This window comes from Coregonus clupeaformis, chromosome 17, assembly GCF_020615455.1.
Source record: "Coregonus clupeaformis isolate EN_2021a chromosome 17, ASM2061545v1, whole genome shotgun sequence".
Lineage (NCBI taxonomy): Eukaryota > Metazoa > Chordata > Actinopteri > Salmoniformes > Salmonidae > Coregonus > Coregonus clupeaformis.
In genome coordinates this window covers 67,205,085-67,232,934 of record NC_059208.1, presented here as the reverse complement: position 1 = coordinate 67,232,934, position 27,850 = coordinate 67,205,085, and the positions used below count along the sequence as shown (strand labels likewise).

Genomic DNA, 27,850 nt, shown 5'->3' with positions numbered 1-27,850 from the left:
CCCTGACACACACACACAGGGAGCATCACAATTGCATACTCCATGTCCTCGCTCCCTTCTCAAAATCCATTGGAGGAGAAGGTCAGAGGGGCGGGACCTCTGGCTTTCTCATCCAATGGGTTTTGTGAAGGACGCGAGGCGAGAGAGGACGCGAGGAGTATGCAATTGAGATTTGGTCAGTGCTAATTGGAATCCTTAGGACGTTCATACCCTAAACCCTAACCATTTAAAATGTAAACTTCAATGGGGGGTAGGGACGTCCCAAGGACCCCGGATAGCACAGACCATTGAGATTCTCCCACAGACACACCTCTCTTCCTTTCCCCTCCCTGATGGACAGATAGTGTAGTTGTCGCGCTTTCATTCAGTCTGTGACCTGTTGTAACAATGTGTTACCTGGTAATATTCATTCTCCTCTGCTCCGGAACTCTCCTGTCTATTACACTCATAGACTACTACCAACACCAAAGGTACGTTTGTAATGCTGTGCGTGTGGTTCAACCCAAAAAGTCAATTTAATAATGTATTGTGCTTTTATGTTTTTGGACAGACATCGGTTAATTGATAATTGATAGCCCTCCCATCCATTTGGCCTGCTAATTATGTGCAGGTGATTAAAGGTGTGGGAGAGGCACATGGGGAAGATCTCAATTGCATACTCCTAGTGTCCTCTCTTCTCCTGCTCAAAACCCATTGGAAGAGAAGGTCAGGGGGCAGGAACCTCTGGCTTTCTCATCCAATGGATTTTGAGGAAGAGACGAGGACACGAGGAGTATGCAATTAGATCTTACCAACTAACAATTTTAGGGAGAGAGAATTTTTATTACGTTATCCGTAATGTTCCCTTGCTGTTTGAGTGTCCAGTGTTCCATTAGTTAGGGGAAAATTCCATGTATGTTAGCAAAAACTTAATGAGAACCTATTTAGCATGTTTGCCATTAGTTAAGAGAACATTCCGTTAATGTCAAAAATAACTTACCCAGAAAGTGGTTACCATGTTCTCAAAATATCCAATATTAAGGTTCTAGACACGTTTCATGGAACGTTGCAAGAACATTAATGTGTCCAGTTTTCTGATGGTTAGGAGAATATTCCATCAACGTCCCACCAAACATACACAGAACATGATTGCCATGTTCTCAGAATATAAGATATGAATGTGCTAGACACGTTTCATGAAACGTTGCGGGAACATTTCTGTGTATCAGTTGTCAAAATGTCACTTGATGGTCCCGAAGAAACATTCTCCCCCTGCAGAGTTTTTTAAAATTACACATCACGACTTGTTACAGAGCCCATCAAGGCCCTGATTGGTGAACCACTGATCCATTCACAGCTCTTTGTCTGTTGGCAAGGTTAGGGAACACACACAGTGCTTTTAACATAGTGTTTTCAACTTACATATTTGACATACATGATTACATTGTGCATGTTCATTTATACAGTCGTTATTATTCAGCATGTCCTCACCAGGGATTTCAACTCGCTCTGAAAAAGATCTGATGTGAAAAGAGCTAATGTAATTGGTCAAAAGACCAGGTGCGTTTCTAGGATTTGAAGACATTGTGGGCTTAGCCCAATGCCAGTAGGGGGGTCTGGGGGCCTCCTACCCCGGCAAAAAAAAAAGGAATTTCAACAGCTAAATGCATGAATTTGGTGCACTTTGAGATGAACACTGAGAGAGTAGATCTTTTTCAGGTAACTTGCACTTTCCACAGCATACACTTCTAGTACTCAATTACAGTAACTACTGTGGGTCTCTCTACTCTGGAACACATATCTACAGTAGAGGTCTTCACGGATTCACCTGTACCTGAATACCCGAGACCCGATTCGGGACCCAAGCGGGTCCATATCCAGAATTCTAAATAATGTCAAGGGTCTGGGTCAGATCTGATATGATGGTCTCGGATATATGTAATTTTAACTGACTTGTCCAGAACGGCCTGCACAGATCCGAACATGACTGCTGCAGTAGAGAGAGATATTTTAGAATTTATGCTGCTGCTCTTGCTTTTCACAAGAGGGAGAGACCAATCATAAGTCATCAAAGCGGCAATAGGCTACAGTCATAGAGCCTCACTGTGTGGCAAAAGTTAGGAGATATCAAATCAATGGAAGATGGAATTAAAATGATGGAGTTAAATGAGAAGGATAGAATACAACGACCAAGAGCCAACAGGTAGGCTGCTGCTTAATATTCTGAATGGACATTCGTTATTTGTAACTGTAGGATGAGAGTGCATGCACTGCAGCCTCAATTAGCCTAGCTAGCTAATGTTAGCTATCTTGACTAGCTTCTCCCGGTTTGATGCAGTCAAGACAGGTATTACGTAATCATATTTGATGATAAATAACCTAGCTATGACAGCTAATAGTCTACTATTGCGCAAGTCGGCTTTGTTGGTTGCTGTCTCTGGTCTCTCCCTCTCTGCTCCCCATTTCACTCGTTCACAGTATGGCCCCTCCCCCGCCCACTAGAGCGGCACCTCAACCTCCCTCTCGCACTTTATCAGCTCTGGTTAATAAAGTAGCTTAAAAAATGACTTTTCTGCTGCTTCCCTCACTCGGATTAGATCGGACCGGGTCTGGATCCGACCAGGTCTATACGGAACGGGTCTAGTTGTCCTCAGGTCCGTTCGGAAAAGGTCTCTATTAAAAAAGCTTGTTTATGCATTTTGGGTCCGGGTGGGAAGGCCCCAGGTCCCTTTCCAACTTTTTGGACCTGTAAAGACCTCTAATTCACACTGTATTGCCAAAAACCTCCATACCACCCAACAACTTCAAACAGACTCTGACCTGTCCAATGAGACAAACTGATTAAAGGATCCAACAGCACCCAAACACTCTCGCTCTCTCTCTCTCTCTCTCACTCGCACTCACACACACACTGTGCAGTAAGAATCCATAGAGCAGCTTTAAGTTATATTCTACTGTGTGCTCACCCTTCCTCTGCCTCTCTCCATCGTCTCTCTTGTCTACCCCCCCATCTCGTCTTGTCCTGGTTGTAAAAAGTGTAAAGTAAACAATTGTTTAATTAGTAATTTCACAGGCTTTTTCACCTCACCTGCAAATTCTTTGTAAACCATGTTTTACCTTTTTACTGTATTTCACCTGTTTATAATTTGTGCAAATAAATACAACTAATTAGTCTATAGAGCAGCTTCAAGTCATACAGTCTACTGTGTGCTCAACCCACCTCTTCTATCTCTCCCCGTCTGCCCTCTTCTGTCACTTTCTTTGTGTGTTTGTTGTCGTCTCAGGTTCTTGTCTACTTTTTCTATCCTCTTCTGTTATATTCTGTTCTTATTGTGTCACTCTCCATCTTATCCTATTCTTCTGTTGCTGTCTCTGTGTTTTGTCTGGTGTGTCTCTCTCCATCACTTATTATTCTGTTGCTGTCTCTGTTTCTTGACTGGTGTGTCTCTCCATCATATCCTCCTATTCTGTTGCTGTCTCTGTCTTGTCGGGTGTCTCTCTACATGATCTACTCTTCTGTTGCTGTCTCTGTGTTTTGTCTGGTGTGTCTCTTTGCAATCTAAAACAGTCAAGGGGATGCTGGGATTGCATAACTTGTTTTGGGCCTGTGTCTGAGTGACCTAAATCATCCTCTTCCCTACCAGTTGCCCCTGGCTGCTGCTGTTCTAAGTGCTCCACTGGCCTGCTGTTCTCATCTGTCCTCCTCCTTGGCTCATATGCAAGGTAGCAAGGCAACATGTCATTAGTTAGTTTTAAAGGGTGATTGAACTTCCTGATTTGGCATCGTCTTTAGATTTGGTTTATTGAGAAATGCTAGCGGCCATGACTGAATTCAAATGTGAGTTGGTTTCGGGGTGTGGTTTGATGTGGGTGTCTCGTGTGTGGGTGTGTGTTCGCAGGTGGGAAGAGTCAGCCAAATTATTTCAACAATACGTTTTAGCCGGCTGGTGTGCGACCAGACTTTGAATTTGGATGGCCTATCTCGGGGGCTAGTTAGGGGCCATCAATAAATTATACAATGTAAAAGAGATACTATTTTCATGTTGCACACCTTTTAGTTTTCTCATTAAATGCTTTCAATATTTGTATATTAATTTCTACAATTTAGAGTTGGTTGGAGGTTTTTAAGTCATTGAAATTTGGAGCTATTGGAATTTTATCACATTGTCCCGTACATTGTTTAATTTACAGATGGTCCCTAACTAGCCCCATAGGGATATCCAAAGTCAACCCAAATGTACCACATGCATTACAATCGGTTCACGTGCAGCTGCACTTTGAATTGATGATATCTTGTGTGCTGCCAGCTGTGGACATGTGGGTAGGACTGAAATGAACCCAACCTTAATTTACGTTGTGATGCAATCACGACCACAAGTCTCACAAAACTCAGTGTTTGACGAGACTGACCTCATGACAAATGTATCCTTTGTAGTCAATTTTGACAGTAGAATAAATGTTTCTGACTCTTATCAATGCCACGAGCTGTTTTCTAAATGGGAAGTTGTTTTTTAGGGGTAGTTGCTCTTTAAAGTTACTGTATACAGACACGACCAGGGCAACTCAACTGTAAAGAAAAATTCAGATGTCCGCATAACCGAGCAACACAACTCCAAACATGATAGATAAGAAGCTACATAGCCCCTAGGCTATATGAATATAAAGAGACATGAGCCAAAACATTTGACCTGTAGAATGGAATAAGACCTCCGTGACCAGATTTCTATCCAACCTTTTTATGCCTTTTCTGTCTGGCTTCCCCTTTTCTGGCTGCCCTCCCCCTTCACTTCTAAGTTCAAGTTTGTTTACTTGTCATATACACATGATATACAGTGCATTCGAAAAGTATTCAGACCCCATCCCTTTTTCCACATTTTGCTACGTTACAGCCTTATTATAAAATTGATTAAATTAAATGTTTTTCTCAACAATCTACACACAATACCCCATAATGACGACGTGAAAACAGGTTTTTAGAAATGTTTTCACATTTATTAAAAATAAAAAAAACAGTTACCTTATTTAGATAAGTATTCAGACCTTTGCTATGAGACTCGACATTGTGCTCAGGTGCATCCTGTTTCCATTGAGATGTTTCTACAACTTGATTGGAGTCTACCTGTGGTAAATTCAATTAATTGGACATGATTTGGAAAGGCACACACCTGTCTATATAGGGTCCCACAGTTGACAGTGCATGTCAGAGCCAAAACAAAGCCATGAGGTGAAAGGAATTGTCCGTAGAGCTCCGAGACAAGATTGTGTCGAGGCACAGATCTGGGGAGGGTACGAAAAAATTTCTGCAGCATTGAAGGTCCCCAAGAACACAGTGGCCTCCATCATTCTTAAATGGAAGAAGTTTGAAACCACCAAGACTTCCTAGAGCTGGACGCCCGGCCAAACTGTGCAATCGAGGGAAAAGGGCCTTGGTCAGGGAGGTGACCAAGAACCCACTGGTCACTTTGACAGAGCTCCAGAGTTCCTCTGTGGAGATGGGAGAACCTTCCAGAAGGACAACCGTCTCTGCAGCACTCCACCAATCAGGCCTTTATGGTAGAGTGGCCAGACAGAAGCCACTCCTCAGTAAAAGGCACATGACAGCCCGCTTGGAGATTGCCAAAAGGCACCTAAAGGACTCTCAGACCATGAGAAACAAGATTCTCTGGTCTGATGAAACCAAGATTGAACTCTTTGGCCTGAATGCCAAGCGTCACGTCTGGAGGAAACCTGGCACCATCCTTACGGTGAAGCATTGTGGTGGCAGCGTCATGCTGTGGGGATGGTTTTCAGTGGCAGGGACTGTGAGTCTAGTCAGGATCGAGGGAAAGATGAACGGAGCAAAGTACAGAGAGATCCTTGATGAAAACCTGCTCCAGAGCGCTCAGGACCTCAGAATGGGGCGAAGGTTCACCTTCCAACAGGACAACGACCCTAAGCACACAGCCAAGACAACGCAGGAGTGGCTTCGGGACAAGTCTGAATGTCATTGAGTGGCCCAGCCAGAGCCCGGACTTGAACCCTGTCAAACATCTCTGCAGAGACCTGAAAATAGCTGTGCAGCAACGCTCCCCATTCAACCTGACAGAGCTTGAGAGGATCTGCAGAGAAGAAAGGGAGAAACTCCCCAGATACAGGTGTGACAAGCTTGTAGCGTCATACCAAAGAAGACGCAAGGCTGTAATCTTTGCCAAAGGTGCTTCAACAAAGTACTGAGTAAAGGGTCTGAATACTTCTGTAAATGTGATATTTCTGTTTTTATTTTTAATACATTTTCAAAAATTTCTAAAAACCTGTTTTTGCTTTGTCATTATGGGGTATTGTGTATTGATGAGAAAAAACCTATTTTATCAATTTTAGAATAAGGCTGTAAAGTAACAAAATTTGGAAAAAGTCAAGGGGTCTGAAAACTTTCCGAATGCACTGTACATGGAGTACACAGTGCAATGAAATGCTTACTTGCAGGTTAACCTCTTGACATGCAACACCAATAGAACAAGTAAGTAGCTAAGTGAAAAAAATTAGTTGTATTTGTTTTCCTATATATATATATATATATATATATATATTTTTTTTTTTTTACAAATAGTTACATAGCCTATATGATAATAACAGTCATGAGCCAAGCATGTTTACCTGTAGAATGCAATAGGTTATAAGCCCTCTATGATTAATTTCATTTAGTCAGTTCTACCGCCTCAACATTACCCATTTTTAAACAGGGTTAAATATCAAGTTGTAGTAAAGTTCAGCTTCCTTCCACAGGGGGGCACTGTGTCACTGTCAGAAGATAGTTTCTGACTGAAGCACATATCTCTCATCTCTAGCCAGCCAGTAGCTACAGAAACAAAACCCATCAAATACACTTTTCTTAATATCATGACTTATATCAACATCCTTAGCTTGCCCATTCACTAAATATACTGTTAAATAGCTCTGACTGACAACCAATAGCTTAAGGATGCTGAATGCTAATGCTAGCTTATTAGCATTAGCCAACCCTTCTGCTGAGGGAGACTAGCTACTTGGCTACCACCAACCCTGCACAATCCTGTGGCTAACGCTGCTGCTGCTGCACTTAGATTTTCTGGCTATACTGCCCACTCCACCTCATTCGCTGTTGCCTGCTCATGCACAACCTGCTAGCTTTTCTTTTGCCTTTCTTTTGGGAAGAAGTTCCGAATGTCAATATTTGCTCTGTGTTATACTGCAGGCTCTGACTGAAATTAGAGAGTGAACAGTATTTACAATAAGGGTTGCATGGAGCAAATCTGACCTCTTTGTAATGAAAAATAAATGGATGGCCTTCCCTTCAGCAAAGTATATATTTACCTAAACGCTTGAAAAAACAAAAATGACCCTCCACTATACCCAGAATAATAATTAAAACATAAAGTGGATAGCAGAGAACATCCTTACCGTTTAACCTCACTTATTTGACAGACCAGAGCCTAATATATGCCGTTTTAGAAACTGTTCTTCGTCCTGTAAGCATTACATGGAATTTGAATAGGGCACAGGGCTGCGGGCCATAAGGTTGTGGGTTCACAGACCACTGTGGACAAGAGTAGGGGTAGAAAGATCTGCTTCTAGTAAAAGCATTGCATGAATCTATCATCGTATTTGCAGGTGCGAGGAAAAAATTGCCTTTTTATAAATATTTCATGCAATTCTGTCATTTTACATATTAGCAGAATATTTTTTAATACCACACAAATTACTGAAATTACAGGCTAAGAATGGACAGAGATAGGCCTATGTGCTCATCTTATCATGTTTCTCCAATGCCAAATCAGTGTGTCGTGTTTGCAAATGATTTAATCTGAGACATCATTAGGAATCTGATCGTGGTACTTTCAAAAGTTAGGCCTACCTTTCCACCCCAGACAGTAGGACCACTTACACAGAAAAATGTAAGCTTTAACTGCTACTCTTCTTCCGTGGCTTAACCCAAAGAGAGAAGGTCACAAGTGTTTCCCTAAAAGCGGTCTAGGTTTAAACATCTTCTATTGTACAGAAAGTGAATATCTTAATCAATTGATAGTGACAGATATAGATTACTTCTCATGCAAAGTCCATTTGTTTATCTCCTCGGCTATAGAAGGTTGTAGCTCAGCCTCTGGATGTCAAAGAAATGAAACAATGAAATCCCATATGCATCGGAGTCCTGGATAATTGACAGCTTGATTCTAGCAGAAAGCATTGCGGACCAATAGTCCGGGTGGCCGTTTGATTACTTGTTCAGTAGTCTTATGGCTTGGGAAGCTGTTTGTTAAGGAGCCTTTTGGACCTAGACTTTTTGAGTATCTGGGTACCAATGCCAAATCTTTTCAGTCTCCTGAGGGGGAAAAGGCATTGTCATGCCCTCTTCATTACTTTCTTGGTGTGTTTGGACCATGATAGTTTGTTGGTGATGTGGACACCAAGGAACTTAACTCTCGACCCTCTCCACTACAGCCCCTTCGATGTGAATGGGGGCGTGAACCTAAGAAGAAACCTAGAGAGGAACCAGGCTCTGAGTCGTGGCCAGTCCTCTTCTGGCTGTGCCGGTGGAGATTATAAGAGTACATGGCCATTAAGGCTAGATTGATCTTCAACATGTTCATAGATAACCAGCAGGGTCAAATAATAATCACCGTGGTTTTAGAGGGTGCAAGAAAAAAATGTTTTGATCAGCAAGAGCATGGCAGGGCTCAGGGTTGGAATATTCATTGCTGTGTGTAATGCAGCCTAGTTTTATTTACACCATCCCAGTAGCTATCTTAGAAATATACTGTAATCTTGCTCTGTGCGTCTCTGAGCATGCACTTCGTAACCTATAGGCTATGGATCATTTGATTGAGACCACACTAAATAGCCTATAGGCACAGTTCTAGCTTTTTGACTTACTGTATGTTCGTCCAACTCAATCTGCTTAACTAAATCACAATTAAATTGCTTTTGTTTCGATCAGCCTAATGCTTTTGGTCGGTTTCTGTAGGTACAGATGTAGGATCTTAATTTGAGCCAGTTTGCTACAGCAGGAAAATAGTCCTGCAGCAACAGGAAATGTGGATTATAATTAATGGACATTTTTGTAGGACAAATCAAGTCTGAAATTTCAAAGTGGAAATTACAAACTCTAGAAGCCTTTTTAAAACTCAAATGCACTCACTACAAGTTTGCATTTCCTGAAAATTCTGGTGGACTCACTAAACACATACTGTGTGCCCCTGGCAGTCCGTAAATAAATAAACAAGAAAATTGTGTCATCTGGTTTTCTTAATATAAGGAATTTGATGTATAGCTTTTACTTTCTACTTTTACTAAAGTATGACAATTGACCCTTCGCTAAACCCAGCCCCCTTTGGTTACTGTTACAACCTCGGACAACATATTCCCTGGAAGCCCATTTCCCCAATACGAACCACTGCCGAAATCCCCTCACAATGATCTCAAACTGTTTTTAGTATTCAATGAAATTAAACACAGACTACCCCTTGCTAATTAGGAGACTCAATCAATCAATTTTATTTTATATAGCCCTTCTTACATCAGCTAATATCTCGAAGTGCTGTACAGAAACCCAGCCTAAAACCCCAAACAGCTAGTAATGCAGGTGTAGAAGCACGGTGGCTAGGAAAAACTCCCTAGAAAGGCAAAACCTAGGAAGAAACCTAGAGAGGAACCAGGCTATGAGGGGTGGCCAGTCCTCTTCTGGCTGTGCCGGGTGGAGATTATAACAGAACCATGCCAAGATGTTCAAAAATGTTCATAAGTGACAAGCATGGTCAAATAATAATCAGGAATAAATCTCAGTTGGCTTTTCATAGCCGATCATTTAGAGTTGAAAACAGCAGGTCTGGGACAGGTAGGGGTTTCGTAGCCGCAGGCAGAACAGTTGAAACTGGAATAGCAGCAAGGCCAGGCGGACTGGGGACAGCAAGGTGTCATCATGCCCGGTAGTCCTGACGTATGGTCCTAGGGCTCAGGTTCTCAGAGAGAAAGAGAGAACGAGAGAATTAGAGAGAGCATACTTAAATTCACACAGGACACTGGATAAGACAGGAGAAGTACTCCAGGTATAACCAACTAACCCCAGCCCCCCGACACATAAACTACTGCAGCATAAATACTGGAGGCTGAGACAGGAGCGGTCCGGAGACACTGTGGCCCCATCCGAAGAAACCCCGGACAGGGCCAAACAGGAAGGATATAACCCCACCCACTCCGCCAAAGCACAGCCCCCGCACCACTAGAGGGATATCCCCAACCACCAACTTACAATCCTGAGACAAGGCCGAGTATAGCCCACAGAGGTCTCCACCACAGCACAAACCAAGGGGGGGGCGCCAACCCAGACAGGAAGATCACGTCAGTAACTCAACCCACTCAAGTGACGCACCCCCCCCAGGGACGGCATGAAAGAGCACCAGCAAGCCAGTGACTCAGCCCCTGCAACAGACTCTCAGGTATGTTGTGGTAGACTGTCATGACAATTGCTTCACGGGAATAGTATCCTGATGTTGACAGCAGATGATAGTTGTATTCATAACATGGCTAGCTTAGCTAGCAAACATACATTTAGAAAAAAATTGTTATATTAATTAGCTAGCTAGCATTAGCCACTTTGGGCGGTCAATGAGCTAGCAAACAATGTAACAAAAGTAGAATTTCGGATTCAAAAAATACTCCAGTAGGCTGCATTTCAAGAATCACAGTAGCAGCCAAACCTGGTGCACTGTTAAATTATTTAGCCATTTAAACTATTTGTTTTGGATGAAAACTTTGTTATTGCAATGCCCTCAATGGCTTCCATGCATTTAAAACGTGTGCGTGTCCAAGGTGTTGGACTTGACAACGGTTGCTATCCATTGGAGTGCTGCGATTGGTTATCTCAAATTCTGGGGCGGGCTTAGCGAAGGGTCAATTGAGTACTTTTTCCACCACTGTACTTAAGTACATTTAAAACCAGATACTTTTAAACTAAAGTAGTATTTTACTGGGTGACTTTCACTTACTTGAGTTATTTTCTATTAAGGTATCTTTACTTTTACTCAAGTATGACAATTTAGTACTTTTTCCACCAATGTTCCCATGAAACATGTCTAGGACATATCTTATATTCTGAGAACATGGCAACCAACGATATTTTGGAAACAGTCCTTGTACATCACTGGAATATTCCTATGAAAACCTTAGGTAATGACCTAATGAGACTCTTAAGAGAACGTTCTCTAAAGTTGTGGGAACATTTGTTTTTCGCTGGGTTCCCATGGTTGTCAGTTTTTAACTTTACCTGTTTTACGTCTGTATTTATTATATTTATGGAAAATAAAATTCATATTTTGGAGTAAATCCTGTTCCAGTCACATTTCAAACATAGTTTAATGTGAGAAGCATCAATCAGCTTCATTACTGTGGGTGTTTCTCAAAATGCATACTACCGTGCTCCGAGCACGCAAATTGGAGCATGGGAGGGTCGGAGAATGAGTCCAAATCAAAGTATGCGAAACGGAGCACAAAGGGCACTTCTCGAATGCATACTCCGTTTGCACATATTTTGAAGCATGCATCGATGCAAGCTTCAACGTAAAGTATGCAAAGAAATATGATGCAACCACTTAAAAAAGGAATGACAATTTATTGAAATCATCGGCCCATTATTTGAGCTGAAGCGAGAAAAAATACACTCCGAAATCAGAATGAAATGTTGCCTGACTACAATATTTTATCTTGATACGTAAATGAATACATGCTGTGTTAATTTTGGAATGTTTACCTGCCAACGTAACATAGATCGCAAGCCCATAATAAGTAAATAGGGCTAGCTATTAGTAATGTTAGCTAGCTACCCACAAATAATTGATATCTATCTGGTTAGCTAGAATATTACGATTCACATATCTAGCTGATAATGATGAAGTAAAACATTTGCGTTTTGTATATCTTTTTTCATCTGTTGTTGCCATTGTCCTGGTTGGAAGAAGGTTCAGTGAATGGGGAGGTGAAGCGTGAGGTAATACAGTAGGGGGAGTGCGAGTGCTTCTCAAATGTATTGTTTTATGCATTCGTCACACTCTCATCCTCACAAGAATGTACTCAAGAGAACGTGGTCGGAGAATGCACTCGGAGCATGAGAGTGTGGAGCACGGTAGCATGCATATTGAGAAACACCGTGTGTGTAATGGGGAAATGTAAGAGTGATTTAGTTTAGTGATCAACACAATGCTTAGCATATTTTGAGTTTCTGTAAAACACATCCTTCTGTTTCACATGTTCTGTTTGTGACACTCAAGGTGCGGGTTCATGGTCACTAGACTTGAAGCTGAATGTTATGGATTATTCTTATATCGTTGATATTGATAGTGATTGATGCAAGACTGGTGGTACAAGGACCGAGGACACACGGATTATTCACTGTTGTATTATATTGATGACATTCTATGAACACTGTGATTCTGTTGCAGCTGACAAAGTCACTACCTTTTCATTTGGGTTTCATACAAGCCTTTCTGGCTGGTGTTTACAGAACATTTGGTGCTGTCTGATTAAGAGGCCATTTTTAGACTTTTTTTCTCTGTGCTTGTTTTTTCCTTCTGCTTCTACTTCTCCTTGTTGCAACTTGTATTCAACCGGATTGATTGTCCCCCACGATGAAATCGAGGAGGGGACTGTGGATCTGTCTCTGTCCGTTAGTACATTCGTAGGTTCATTCGTGACACACGATATCTCAGACAGCACTGGCCCGATTTGGACGAAACTTGGGCGAATGATGTGTCTTGACATAGAGATCCGGAATTTAAAAAATACACGGATTGGCCACCTGGTGGCGCTATAACAAGCAATTGAAAATGCTAAGTTTAAAGGTCATGCGCCTCACCCCTAAAGTCCTAAAGTCATGAAATTCTGTACATTAATCTTTCTCCTCACAAGGAACTAATTTGCCTCAGGGACACGTAAGGTCCGCCTTTTCCGCTATTTAGAATTTTGTGAAAACTTCAAACGCTACTCCTCTGGCACCAAATGACCGATCTGCACGAAACTTGATATGTGGCATCTATGGACAAAGGTCTCTCAATGCAATATTTTCCAGACTAGTACCTAAAACAACATGGCCGCTAAACAATTGCGTGGTCTGGCACATAAATGCATATAAATCAGTCCCAGATATTTGTATTGTAACATTTGGTACAGATGTTGCAAACACTGTCAATTCAACATATGCAAGAACATTCATGGTGCTATAACGGGCATATGTTTTTTTTTACTATCAGTATAGTCTAGTTTTAATTGGCCCAAGGGAGGTGGCGCAGCATCATTCGTGGATGACATGTTTACTGTTGCTTTGTTTTTAATTAGCTTCACCAACGACTGCTCTCCTTTGTTCGTGTGTGTGTGTGTGTTTTCATGCTTGCGTGTTGCAGAGATGGGTTCCTGGACTCTGTTCAGAAGAGGTTGCAGTGCAGGAGACTGAGAGAGAGACTGGTGACCATGACTACTATGAAAAAGTAGGTGGAGTTTTGAATTGGAATATTATTAAGATCCCGATTAGCTGACACCATGATGTCAGCTAATCTTCCTGGGGTCAGTGAGTGAGTGAAAGAGTTTCTCCCTTGCCTGACTTGCTTTTACTATGGTTCATGCTCATTCTAGTACATACAGTATAGTTCTGATCAGATCAACATGACAATCCAACTGCCATCCTGATCCAACAAGTTCTCCTCCATCTATATGTCTATGTACATTATGAGTTCTGTGTGTGTGTGTGTGTGTGTGTGTGTGTGTGTGTGTGTCAGAGTGGACATTGCCCTGTTCTCTCAGGAGGTGAGAGAGCTGATGGACTGTCCTTGGAGAATCAACCTCACACACAGAGAACTACACAGGTGAGATACACAGCTTGCTCAGTCTTGCGATCTTCTCCAACAAACGTCCTGCCCCCCCAGGACAGAGTTGTGGTCGTGCTGTAACGCATCTGATAGGCTGATGGTGACCAGACAGAACACCGATCTGAACCAGAGTCTGTCCTACGAGATACAGAGGTGGAGGAAGAGAAAGGTGGACCAAGCACTATGGGAGATGCTGCCTCAGGTGTGTGTGTGCAAGTCTTCAGTTCTCAGACAAAGTTAGTCATCACACGAGTGTGGTTTACCAGCATGGTGTGTGTGTATGTCTGTCTGTAGACCGTACCCTGGAGTAAAGGTTCGTTGAGTCGTTGTGCCGTGGTGGGAAGTGGAGGAATCCTGCAGAACAGCAGCTGTGGAGCAGAAATAGACAATGCTGATTATGTCATCAGGTATCAGCAACAACATCAATCAATCAAGCAAGCAAGCATAGATCAATCAATATGTTATTGGTAGTAAACTATTGTAATGTAGTGCTATTGTGTAGTGTTTAATGTTGATATGATGTGGAATGTGTTTGTAATATTGTTTGAATGTCTGAATGTTGTTTTATCCTATTGAAACTGGCACCTCTTTCTGAGTATATCACCCGTTTGTACATGCCGTTCTTTTTCAGTTAATTGTAATGTGAATGTTGTTGTGTCGTGTATTATTGAAGTAATGTTGTGTGAATGTTGAATTAATATTGTGTGAATGTTATTTATAATCTTGTGTGGACGTCGTTGTTTCTAATTTGTGGTGTTTTTGTTGTTGACAGGTTTAACCTGGCTCCTATCAACAAGAGTTGTGATGTGGGAGTGAAGACAGACCTCATAACAGCCAACCCTAGCCAGATCATTAAAGGGTATATACACTACCAACAGGGTGGGGAGTAACTGATTACTTGTAATCAGTTAGATGTAATCTGATTACAAAAAACGTTAATCAGTTACGTTACCAGCAAAAATATTGTAATCAGATTACAGATACTTTTGAAAAAGTAGATTACTTCTTGGATTACTTTTAAATTCAGAAAGGATGTTTTGTGGGAGCAAAAAAAAACAACAACTTTGTTTTCTCAATTACATTCAATTCAGCATTGCAAAAAGCAGCATTCGCGCAAAACTGAAAGCGTGAACCACCGCATTTAACCATGGCAAGGTGACTGGGAACATGGACCCGTACAAACAGACCAGCTATGCCCTACGTAAGGCAATCAAAGAGGCAAAATGACAGTACAGGGACAAAGTGGATTCGCAATTCAACGGCTCAGACACAAGACGTACAGTAGGGAGAACAAGTATTTGATACACTGCCGATTTTGCAGGTTTTCCTACTTACAAAGCATGTACTTTTTATCATAGGTACACTTCAACTGTGAAAGACATAATCTAAAACAAAAATCCAGAAAATCACATTGTATGATTTTTAAGTAATTAATTTGCATTTTATTGCATGACATAAGTATTTGATCACCTACCAACCAGTAAGAATTCCGGCTCTCACAGACCTGTTAGTTTTATTTTAAGAAGCCCTCCTGTTCTCCACTCATTACCTGTATTAACTGCACCTGTTTGAACTCGTTACCTGTATAAAAGACACCTGTCCACACACTCAATCAAACAGACTCCAACCACTCCACAATGGCCAAGACCAGAGAGCTGTGTAAGGACATCAGGGATAAAATTGTAGACCTGCACAAGGCTGGGATGGGCTACAGGACAATAGGCAAGCAGCTTGGTGAGAATGCATCAACTGTTGGCGCAATTATTAGAAAATGGAAGAAGTTCAAGATGACGGTCAATCACCCTCGTTCTGGGGCTCCATGCAAGATCTCACCTCGTGGGGCATCAATGATCATGAGGAAGGTGAGGGATCAGCCCAGAACTACACGGGACCACAGTCTCAAAGAAAACCATTAGTAACACACTATGCCGTCATGGATTAAAGTCCTGCAGCGCACGCAAGGTCCCCCTGCTCAAGCCAGCACATGTCCAGGCCCGTCTGAAGTTTGCCAATGACCATCTGGATGATCCAGAGGAGGAATGGGAGAAGGTCATGTGGTCTGATGAGACAAAAATAGAGCTTTTTGGTCTAAACTCCACTCGCCGTGTTTGGAGGAAGAAGAAGGATGAGTACAACCCCAAGAACACCATCCCAACTGTGAAGCATGGAGGTGGAAACATCATTCTTTGGGGATGCTTTTCTGCAAAGGGGACAGGACGACTGCACCGTATTGAGGGGAGGATGGATGGGGCCATGTATCGCGAGATCTTGGCCAACAACCTCCTTCCCTCAGTAAGAGCATTGAAGATGGGACGTGGCTGGGTCTTCCAGCATGACAACGACCCGAAACACACAGCCAGGGCAACTAAGGAGTGGCTCCGTAAGAAGCATCTCAAGGTCCTGGAGTGGCCTAGCCAGTCTCCAGACCTGAACCCAATAGAAAATCTTTGGAGGGAGCTGAAAGTCCGTATTGCCCAGCAACAGCCCCGAAACCTGAAGGATCTGGAGAAGGTATGTATGGAGGAGTGGGCCAAAATCCCTGCTGCAGTGTGTGCAAACCTGGTCAAGACCTACAGGAAATGTATGATCTCTGTAATTGCAAACAAAGGTTTCTGCACCAAATATTAAGTTCTGCTTTTCTGATGTATCAAATACTTATGTCATGCAATAAAATGCAAATTAATTACTTAAAAATCATACAATGTGATTTTCTGGATTTTTGTTTTAGATTATGTCTCACAGTTGAAGTGTACCTATGATAAAAATTACATGCTTTGTAAGTAGGAAAACCTGCAAAATCGGCAGTGTATCAAATACTTGTTCTCCCCACTGTATGTGGCAGGGACTCCAGACAATCACAGATTATAATGGGAAAGCCAGACACGTCGCGGAGACAAACACCTCACGCCCGGACTAAACACCTCCTTCGCCCGCTTCAAGTAAAACACAGAGCCGCCGCCGCTCACGAGGACTGTGAGCTCTCGTTCTCCGTGGCCGACGTGAGTAAGACTTTTAAGCGTGTTAACCCTCACAAGGCTGCTGGCCAGACTGCATCCCAAGCTGCGTCCTCAGGGTATGTGCAGATCCACAGATGATGCAATCGCCACTGCCCTATCCCATCTGGACAAGAGGAATACTTATGTAAGGATGTTGTTCATTGACTACAACTCTGCTTTCAACATCATAGTGCCCTCCAAGCTCATTGCTAAGCTTGGGCCCCTGGGTCAGAACCCAGCCCCGTGCAACTTGGTCCTGGACTTCCTGATGGGCAGACCCCAGGTGGTGAAGGTAGGCAACAACACCTCCGCCACGCTGATCCTTAACACGGGGGCCCCACAAGGGGCCACAATGGAGAGGTTGAAAATCTTAAAGTTCCTTGACATGCACATCACTGACAACCTGAAATGGTCCATTCACACAGACCGTGATGAAGAAGGGACAACCTCAGGAGGCTGAAAACATTAGGCTTGGCCCCTACGACCCTCACAAACTTCTACAGATGCACCATAGAGAGCATCCTGTCGGGCTGTTGCAATTGCACCGTCCACAACCGCAGGGGTCTTTGCCCCCAGGTCACAGGAAGGCTAAGAAGATCATCAAGGACCTCAGCCATCAAGGACCTCAGCCACCTGAGCCATGACCTGTTCACCCCTCTACCATCTAGAAGGCAGAGACAGTACATGTGTATCAAAGCTGGGACAAAGAGACTGAAAAACAGCTTTTATCTCCAGGCTATCAGACTGTTAAATAGTCACCACTAGCCAGCCTCCTCCCAGTACCCTGCCCTAATCTTTAGTCATTGTTACTAGCCGGCTACCACCCGGTACTCTATCCTGCCCTTAGAGACTGCTGCCCTATGTACATAGTCATTGAACACTGGTCACTTTAATCATGTTTACAGTGATGGAAAAAAGTATTTGATCCCCTGCTGATTTTGTGCGTTTGCCCACTGACAAAGAAATGATCAGTCTATAATTTTAATGGTAGGTTTATTTGAACAGTGAGAGACAGAATAACAACAAAAAAATCCAGAAAAACGCATGTCAAAAATGTTATAAATTGATTTGCATTTTAATGAGGGAAATAAGTATTTGATCCCTCTGCAAAACATGACTTAGTACTTGGTGGCAAAACCCTTGTTTGCAATCACAGAGGTCAGATGTTTCTTGTAGTTGGCCACCAGGTTTGCACACATCTCAGGAGGGATTTTGTCCCACTACTCTTTGCAGATCTTCTCCAAGTCATTAAGGTTTCGAGGCTGACGTTTGGCAACTCGAACCTTCAGCTCCCTCCACAGATTCTCTATGGGATTAATGTCTGGAGACTGGCTAGGCCACTCCAGGACCTTAATGTGCTTCTTCTTGAGCTACTCCTTTGTTGCCTTGGCCGTGTGTTTTGGGTCATTGTCATGCTGGAATACCCATCCACTACCCATTTTCAATGCCCTGGCTGAGGGAAGGAGGTTCTCACCCAAGATTTGATGGTACATGGCCCCGTCCATCGTCCCTTTGATGCGGTGAAGTTGTCCTGTCCCCTTAGTAGAAAAACACCCCCAAAGCATAATGTTTCACCTCCATGTTTGACGGTGGGGATGGTGTTCTTGGGGTCATAGGCAGCATTCCTCCTCCTCCAAACACGGCGAGTTGAGTTAATGCCAAAGAGCTCCATTTTGGTCTCATCTGACCACAACACTTTCACCCAGTTCTCCTCTGAATCATTCAGATGTTCATTGGCAAACTTCAGACGGGCATGTATATGTGCTTTCTTGAGCAGGGGGACCTTGCGGGCACTGCAGGATTTCAGTCCTTCATGGCGTAGTGTGTTACCAATTGTTTTCTTGGTGACTATGGTCCCAGCTGCCTTGAGATCATTGACAAGATCCTCCCGTGTAGTTCTGGGCTGATTCCTCACCGTTCTCATGATCATTGCAACTCCACGAGGTGAGATCTTGCATGGAGCCCCAGGACGAGGAAGATTGACAGTTATTTTGTGTTTCTTCCATTTGCGAATAATCGCACCAACTGTTGTCACCTTCTCACCAAGCTGCTTGGCAATGGTCTTGTAGCCCATTCCAGCATTGTGTAGGTCTACAATCTTGTCCCTGACATCCTTGGAGAGCTCTTTGGTCTTGGCCATGGTGGAGAGTTTGGAATCTGATTGATTGATTGCTTCTGTGGACAGGTGTCTTTTTATACAGGTAACAAGCTGAGATTAGGAGCACTCCCTTTAAGAGTGTGCTCCGAATCTCAGCTCGTTACCTGTATAAAAGACACCTGGGAGCCTAGGCCCCCAAGTGAAGGGAAATCTTAACTCTACAGCATACAATGACATTTTAGAAGATTCTGTGCTTCCAACTTTGTGGCAACAGTTTAGGGAAGGCCCTTTCCTGTTTCAGCATGACAATGCCCCCGTGCACAAAGCGATGGTCCATACAGAAATGGTTTGTCGAGATCGGTGTGGAAGAACTTGACTGGCCTGCAGAGAGCCCTGACCTCAACCCCATCGAACACCATTGGGATGAATTGGAACGCCGACTGCGAGCCAGGCCTAATCGGCCAACATCAGTGCCCGACCTCACAAATGCTGTTGTGGCTGAATGGAAGCAAGTCCTTGCAGCAATGTCCCAACATGTAGTGGAAAGCCTTCCCAGAAGAGTGGAGGTTGTTATAGCAGCAAAGGGGGGACCAACTCCATATTAATGCCCATGATTTTGGAATGAGATGTTTGACGAGCAGATGTCCACATACTTTTGGTCATGTAGTGTACATACAGTGGGGAAAAAAAGTATTTAGTCAGCCACCAATTGTGCAAGTTCTCCCACTTAAAAAGATGAGAGAGGCCTGTAATTTTCATCATAGGTACACGTCAACTATGACAGACAAATTGAGAGAGAAAAAATTCCAGAAAATCACATAGTAGGATTTTTAATGAATTTATTTGCAAATTATGGTGGAAAATAAGTATTTGGTCACCTACAAACAAGCAAGATTTCTGGCAATGACACAGGTCAAACGTTTTCTGTAAGTCTTCACAAGGTTTTCACACACTGTTGCTGGTATTTTGGCCCATTCCTCCATGCAGATCTCCTTAGAGCAGTGATGTTTTGGGGCTGTCGCTGGCCAACACGGACTTTCAACTCCCTCCAAAGATTTTCTATGGGGTTGAGATCTGGAGACTGGCTAGGCCATTCCAGGACCTTGAAATGCTTCTTACGAAGCCACTCCTTCGTTGCCCGGGCGGTGTGTTTGGGATCATTGTCATACTGAAAGACCCAGCCACGTTTCATCTTCAATGCCCTTGCTGATGGAAGGAGGTTTTCACTCAAAATCTCACGATACATGGCCCCATTCATTCTTTCCTTTACACGAATCAGTCGTCCTGGTCCCTTTGCAGAAAAACAGCCCCAAAGCATGATGTTTCCACCCACATGCTTCACACTAGGTATGGTGTTCTTTGGATGCAACTCAGCATTCTTTGTCCTCCAAACACGACGAGTTGAGTTTTTACCAAAAAGTTCTATTTTGGTTTCATCTGACCATATGACATTCTCCCAATCCTCTTCTGGATCATCCAAATGCACTCTAGCAAACTTCAGACGGGCCTGGACATGTACTGGCTTAAGCAGGGGGACACGTCTGGCACTGCAGGATTTAAGTCCCTGGCGGCGTAGTGTGTTACTGATGGTAGGCTTTGTTACTTTGGTCCCAGCTCTCTGCAGGTCATTCACTAGGTCCCCCCGTGTGGTTCTGGGATTTTTGCTCACCGGTCTTGTGATCATTTTGACCCCACGGGGTGAGATCTTTCGTGGAGCCCCAGATCGAGGGAGATTATCAGTGGTCTTGTATGCCTTCCATTTCCTAATAATTGCTCCCACAGTTGATTTCTTCAAACCAAGCTGCTTACCTATTGCACATTCAGTCTTCCCAGCCTGGTGCAGGTCTACAATATTGTTTCTGGTGTCCTTTGACAGCTCTTTGGTCTTGGCCATAGTGGAGTTTGGAGTGTGACTGTTTGAGCTTGTGGGCAGGTGTCTTTTATACTGATAACAAGTTCAAACAGGTGCCATTAATACAGGTAACGAGTGGAGGACAGAGGAGCCTCTTAAAGAAGAAGTTACAGGTCTGTGAGAGCCAGAAATCTTGCTTGTTTGTAGGTGACCAAATACTTATTTTCCACCATAATTTGCAAATAAATTCATAAAAAATCCTACTATGTGATTTTCTGGAATTTTTTTCTCTCTCAATTTGTCTGTCATAGTTGACGTGTACCTATGATGAAAATTACAGGCCTCTCTCATCTTTTTAAGTGGGAGAACTTGCACAATTGGTGGCTGACTAAATACTTTTTTTCCCCACTGTACATTAGTACAAAACATTAGGAACACCTTCCTGAAATTGAGTTGCTCCTCCTTTTTGCCCTCCGATCAGCCTCAATTCGCCTGGGCATGGACTCTACAAGGTGTTGAAAGCATTCCACAGGGATGCTGGCCCATGTTGACTCCAATGCTTCCCACAATTGTCAAGTTGGCTGGATGTCCTTTGGGTGGTGGTCCATTCTTGATACACTCGGGAAACTGTTGAGCATGAAAAAACCAGCAGCGTTGCAGTTCTTCACACACTCAAACCCCACCCACTTGGGAGCCAGACCCACCCACCTGAGAGCCAGGCCCAGCCAATCAGAATATGTTTTCTGCCATAAAAGGGATTATGACAGACAGAAATACTACTCAGTTTCTTCAGCTGTCCGGGTGGCTGGTCTCAGACGATCTCGCAGTTGAAGAAGCCGTATGTGGAGGTCCAGGGCTGGCACGGTTACACGTGGTCCACGGTTGTGAGGCCGGTTGGACATACTTCCAAATTCTCTAAAACAACGTTGGATGCAGCTTATGGTAGGGAAAGGAACATTCAATTATCTGACAACAGCACTGGTGGACATTCCTGCAGTCAGCATGCAAATTGCACGCTCTCTCAAAACTTGAGACATAGTTGGCATTGTGTTGTGTGATAGAACTGCACATTTTAGAGTGGCCTTTTATTGTCCCAAGCACAAGGTTATGATCATGCTGTTTAATCAGCTTCTTGATATGCGCACCTGTCAGGTGGATGGATTATCTTGGCAAAGGAGAAATGCTCACTAACAGGGATGTAAACAAATGTGTGCACAAAATGTAAGAGAAATAAGCTTTTTGTGCTTATGGAAAATGTCTGGGATCTTAATTCAGCTCATGAAACATGGGACCAACACTTTACATGTTGCGTTTATATTTTTGTTCAGTGGGTATATATATTCCGGACTCTGACAATGATCGTTCTGGAATTTCTTGATTTCTGTTTTTATTTTTTGGATTTGTGTGTATTGTTAGCTATTACTGCACCGTTGGAGCTAGAAACATGAGCAAAATATGTGAACGCAACCAATACAATTTGATTTGAAATAAAATTAAAGTGAAATATACCCGACAAGTGTGAGTGGTTTAGATTAATTTCCCATCCTTTGTGGGCTCTACCTGTCATGCAGCAGAAGGGCGCATTTGCCAATGTACTATTAGCTGATGATGTTTACTTTGCAAGCTACCGATATAAACTTTGTACAGTTGGCTAAACATAGTTGAAGTAGACTTAATGTACTTTTTTCTCCAACCAACATAGGCCTACCTAGCGAAGTTAGCTATCTCCTTTTCAACATTGTTTTAAGTGTTTAATCACGATTGCTGCTGACAGACATGATATACAGTGGGGGGGGGAAAGTATTTAGTCAGCCACCAATTGTGCAAGTTCTCCCACTTAAAAAGATGAGAGGCCTGTAATTTTCATCATAGGTACACACACTATGACAGACAAAATGAGAAAAAAAAATCCAGAAAATCACAATGTAGGATTTTTAATGAATTTATTTGCAAATTATGGTGGAAAATAAGTATTTGGTCAGTAACAAAAGTTTCTCAATACTTTGTTATATACCCTTTGTTGGCAATGACACAGGTCTAACGTTTTCTGTAAGTCTTCACAAGGTTTTCACACACTGTTGCTGGTATTTTGGCCCATTCCTCCATGCAGATCTCCTCTAGAGCAGTGATGTTTTGGGGCTGTCGCTGGGCAACACAGACTTTCAACTCCCTCCAAAGATTTTCTATGGGGTTGAGATCTGGAGACTGGCTAGGCCACTCCAGGACCTTGAAATGCTTCTTACGAAGCCACTCCTTCGTTGCCCGGGCGGTGTGTTTGGGATCATTGTCATGCTGAAAGACCCAGCCATGTTTCATCTTCAATGCCCTTGCTGATGGAAGGAGGTTTTCACTCAAAATCTCACGATACATGGCCCCATTCATTCTTTCCTTTACACGGATCAGTCGTCCTGGTCCCTTTGCAGAAAAACAGCGCCAAAACATGATATTTCCACCCACATGCTTCACAGTAGGTATGGTGTTCTTTGGATGCAACTCAGCATTCTTTGTCCTCCAAACACGACGAGTTGAGTTTTTACCAAAAAGTTCTATTTTGGTTTCATCTGACCATATGACATTCTCCCAATCCTCTTCTGGATCATCCAAATGCACTCTAGCAAATTTCAGACGGGCCTGGACATGTACTGGCTTAAGCAGGGGGACACGTCTGGCACTGCAGGATTTGAGTCCCTGGCGGCGTAGTGTGTTACTGATGGTAGGCTTTGTTACTTTGGTCCCAGCTCTCTGCAGGTCATTCACTAGGTCCCCCCCGTGTGGTTCTGGGATTTTTGCTCACCGTTCTTGTGATCATTTTGACCCCACGGGGTGAGATCTTGCGTGGAGCCCCAGATCGAGGGAGATTATCAGTGGTCTTGTATGTCTTCCATTTCCTAATAATTGCTCCCACAGTTGACTTCTTCAAACCAAGCTGCTTACCTATTGCAGATTCAGTCTTCCCTGCCTGGTGCAGGTCTACAATTTTGTTTCTGGTGTCCTTTGACAGCTCTTTGGTCTTGGCCATAGTGGAGTTTGGAGTGTGACTGTTTGAGGTTGTGGACAGGTGTCTTTTATACTGATAACAAGTTCAAACAGGTGCCATTAATACAGGTAACGAGTGGAGGACAGAGGAGCCTCTTAAAGAAGAAGTTACAGGTCTGTGAGAGCCAGAAATCTTGCTTGTTTGTAGGTGACCAAATACTTATTTTCCACCATAATTTGCAAATAAATTCATAAAAATTCCTACAATGTGATTTTCTGGATTTTTTCTCTCTCAATTTGTCTGTCATAGTTGACGTGTACCTATGATGAAAATTACAGGCCTCTCTCATCTTTTTAAGTGGGAGAACTTGCACAATTGGTGGCTGACTAAATACTTTTTTTCCCCACTGTACTACATTGAGTGATGGACCATGTCAAATTGGCTAGCTAGCTAATAACAGATCACGTCAATATGGCTAGTTAACAAGCTAACTTTCTGGGAATAAACTAGATGGCTATATTTTGTTTGCCATCTATAGTGGTGATGACAGTAGTCCGACTGACAGCTTCACCAAGACGAGGACTTTCCAAAAGCCTAATCTCTGATGAAGCAAGCTAAATGACACATTTTTTGCTTAGCTAGCTACATAACAAATGGATAGGCAACCCTCACATATCTGAAAATACTTGATCAATTGATGTTTACTGATCATGAAAAGCATGCAGTTACTTGCTGTATAACTCTGATGATAGCGCTAAATTTGGAATAATCGGAAATATGTAGTTCTGACTATGCTCTTCAAGATGTGACCAAATATAGTGTAGTTCAAAAATGTATTTAACAATCCCTTGTAAATGGCATGTAGTTATCAATGGTTTTAGCATAGCTGGGGGCCTCCTTGCCCCCCAGCAGCCAAATCGAACGCTCTGCACCGTATTGTGACATTTTATTTTAAACGACCTATACATTATCAATACACACCATCATTATACATGATCAGTACTCGCCTGTCTCTGCCTCACACTTGTTCAACATGATTTCACAAACTCAAATTGATTCTTGACGTCAAGTCGATTTTATTCATTTGTCCAACTGCCACTAACATCAACTGCCACTAACTCCTCCCCTCACTTTTCTCCTACCTCCGCCCCTCACCTGTCTCCTCCCCTCCCCTGTCCTCAGGTACCCTGACCTCCAGTGGAACCCTGGACCCCTGACAGAAGTCCTGTCAGTCTATGGCCACGCCCATCTACTTCTCCCAGCCTTCTCCTTTGCCTTTGGGACCGCCCCCTGCTTCAAGGTGAGCTGCTACCATGAAATGAGAAGGCGGGGAAATAAGTTTCCCTAAAAACACGCCACTTGGAAACAGCTACGACCGGAAGTGACTTTTTTGTGACAGGTTAGGAGAACTTAGGAGACTTCACGTAGCAGGTTAGGAGAATTAGGTTAAGGTTAGGAAAAGGGTTATGGTTAGCGAAAAATGCTTTCCTAACCTGCTACAAAAAGTCACTTCCGGTCATAGCTGCATCAGTGGCGTGTTTTTAGTGAGTCCCAGACAGTGGAGGCTGGTGGGATTAGCTGTAGGAGGACAGGCTCATTGTAATGGGTAGAATGGAATACATGGAACGAAGTCAAATGTGGTTTCCATATGTTTGACTTGTTTGATACCGTTACATTTATGCCATTCCAGCCATTACGATGAGCCCGTCCTCCTATAGCCCCTCCCACCAGCCTCCACTGGTCCAAGATGAGACTAGGTAAAGCCCTGGTAACCGGCCCGGGTAAGGGCCTATTTTTTTCATCAATAAGTAGTCCACGGGCCGGTCTTGGTAGCATTTTTAAGAATGACAAATTTGATTACTAACATTTTGATCCTGGGGGAGAGGAGCGCTGGGGAAGGAAGGGGGCTGGGAGAGGATAGTAAATAGTGATGATGTCATTAATCAGTCTTTGTTCCGTACCAGGTGTACCACGCCCTCCATAAGGCCCGCCCCCAACAGAAAGTGGTGTTCTTCCACCCAGACTACCTGATTGAGCTGGGCAGGTTCTGGCGTCGTCGCGGGCAACGAGCCCGACGGCTCTCTACTGGTCTGATGCTGGCCAGCACTGCTTTGGAGATCTGTGAACAGGTAGGTGTGTGTGTTTTGTTTGTTGTGCGTCTGCGTGTGTGTTTCTAAGTCTCTATTTCTCTCTTTCAGGTTCATCTGTACGGCTTCTGGCCCTTCCCTCTGGATCTATCCCACAATCCTTTGCCCCATCATTACTATGACAACGTGGGTCCGAGCCGCAGAATGCACGCAATGCCTGAAGAGTTCCTGCTATTACTACAACTCCACAGCCAGGGGGCGCTACAGCTACATGTTGGACCCTGTACACTCTAACCCCTACACCATAACCCCCACAACCTTGTTACTACAACTCCACAGTCAGGGGGCGCTACAGCTACATGTTGGACCCTGTACACTCTAACCCCTACACCATAACCCCCACAACCTTGTTACTACAACTCCACAGTCAGGGGGCGCTACAGCTACATGTTGGACCCTGTACACTCTAACCCCTACACCATAACCCCCACAACCTTGTTACTACAACTCCACAGTCAGGGGGCGCTACAGCTACATGTTGGACCCTGTACACTCTAACCCCTACACCATAACCCCCACAACCTTGTTACTACAACTCCACAGTCAGGGGGCGCTACAGCTACATGTTGATCCCTGTCGATAGCCCCTAGTGCAGGGATAGGCAACAGGAGGCCACCACACTAACTTGTATTCACACCCTGATCCCTCAGTCTTTGTGGTGAGACAATACTGTGAACACGACTTGAGATTTAATTTGGACCACAACTTAACAGAGCTAACAGTTTAGAACATGACTTAATTCAGCGTTTCCCAAACTTGACCCTGGGGACCTCAAGGGGTGCACATTTTGGTTTTTGCCCTGATTTTAAAATAATGAACTAATCATCAAGCTTTGATTATTTTAATCAGCTGTGCACCTCTTGGGGTACCTAAGACAGAGTTTGGGAAATGCTGATTTAACTGTTCAGAACCAAAAATACTAAATAGTTTGGAACCTAACAAACTGAACTGTTTGGAACATGACCTAAATCATGACTGGTGAATTCATGTTGTTCCTTTACCAGTGGTTTGTTTTATTGTGTTACCAGAAGAATGTCAGAATAAAGAGATGAATACAATATTATCAATGTGTGTGAGAGCGAGAGAGTGACTAGGTGTTTTTCTTCTGCGTCCAAAATGGCACCCTATTCCCTACACAGTGCACTATGTCAAAAGGGTGCCATTTGGGACGCAGTCTTGGGGTCCATTCGTAAATTCACCCTGGCTAACGACTCCGATTTCAGAGCACTCTTGTCTGAGTGTGCCAGAGCGCAGAATTACTGATTTAATTTACAAACGCGCAACACCCTTTGAAAATGAACCCGCTATTAAATTGTTACCAGCAGCACAGGTACAGTCACCAATGCTCTGGATAACATGAAAACAGCCAGATGGTCAGTGAGTTGTTCTCTCAATTGTGTCTGGGAGTAGCTAGCAAGTTAGCCAACTTTAGCCAGTTAGCTTGGGTGTTTGACTACTGTTGTGAGGTCAGAACGCTTGGATCAACTCTCAGCCAGAGCGTCCAGTGTGCGCTCTGATTGCTCCGAGAGCGAAACGCTCTGAATTTACAAACGGACAATCTGACAATGCTCTGAATTGCCCAGGGCGCACTCTGAGCCACTCTGGCACTCCAGAGTGAATTTACGAACACACCCTTAGACTGTAGATTCTACTGCCTGCCTCAGAGCGAGAGTACACCTGTAGTGCTGATTTTAAAGGGCAACTGAACGCAAAAAAATTAATGTCATTGGTATTAATCAATCATTAATTCCAGAGCCAACATGGACTAAAAGTGTAAGTAGGATAATTTTGGTCATAAAGTCAGCATATTCCAAAACAGCGTTTTGTGAGATTTGTGTAACTGAGGTCGTCACAATTTACATGAGTTTTGGGTTTTGAGCACACTATCTCTCACCAGAATCAACCTACAACCCACCCAGGCATATGCACAGATAGG

At 43.4% G+C, this 27,850-nt stretch overlaps 1 protein-coding gene across 1 annotated transcript; it reads left to right on the top strand.

Annotated features, from left to right (window-relative positions):
- The first annotated feature begins 277 nt into the window (after nucleotides 1-277).
- On the top strand, nucleotides 278-26,977 carry LOC121585702 (alpha-2,8-sialyltransferase 8E). The gene is made up of 9 exons (XM_041902028.2): nucleotides 278-470; nucleotides 13,383-13,466; nucleotides 13,755-13,841; nucleotides 13,902-14,046; nucleotides 14,139-14,251; nucleotides 14,617-14,703; nucleotides 24,950-25,067; nucleotides 25,732-25,896; nucleotides 25,966-26,977. The coding sequence occupies exons 1-9, from the start codon at nucleotides 388-390 to the stop codon at nucleotides 26,146-26,148; spliced, it is 1,065 nt and encodes a 354-aa protein (XP_041757962.2). The 5' UTR covers nucleotides 278-387; the 3' UTR covers nucleotides 26,149-26,977.
- Nucleotides 26,978-27,850: the final 873 nt, after the last annotated feature.

Excerpts from the sequence above, each read along its gene's own strand:
- LOC121585702 (XM_041902028.2), top strand. The coding sequence starts at position 388 with ATGTGTTACCTGGTAATATTCATTCTCCTCTGCTCCGGAACTCTCCTG. Across the intron at positions 13,467-13,754 it reads ACCATGACTACTATGAAAAA|AGTGGACATTGCCCTGTTCT; the intron begins GTAGGTGGAGTT and ends TGTGTGTGTCAG. Across the intron at positions 13,842-13,901 it reads ACACACAGAGAACTACACAG|GACAGAGTTGTGGTCGTGCT; the intron begins GTGAGATACACA and ends CTGCCCCCCCAG.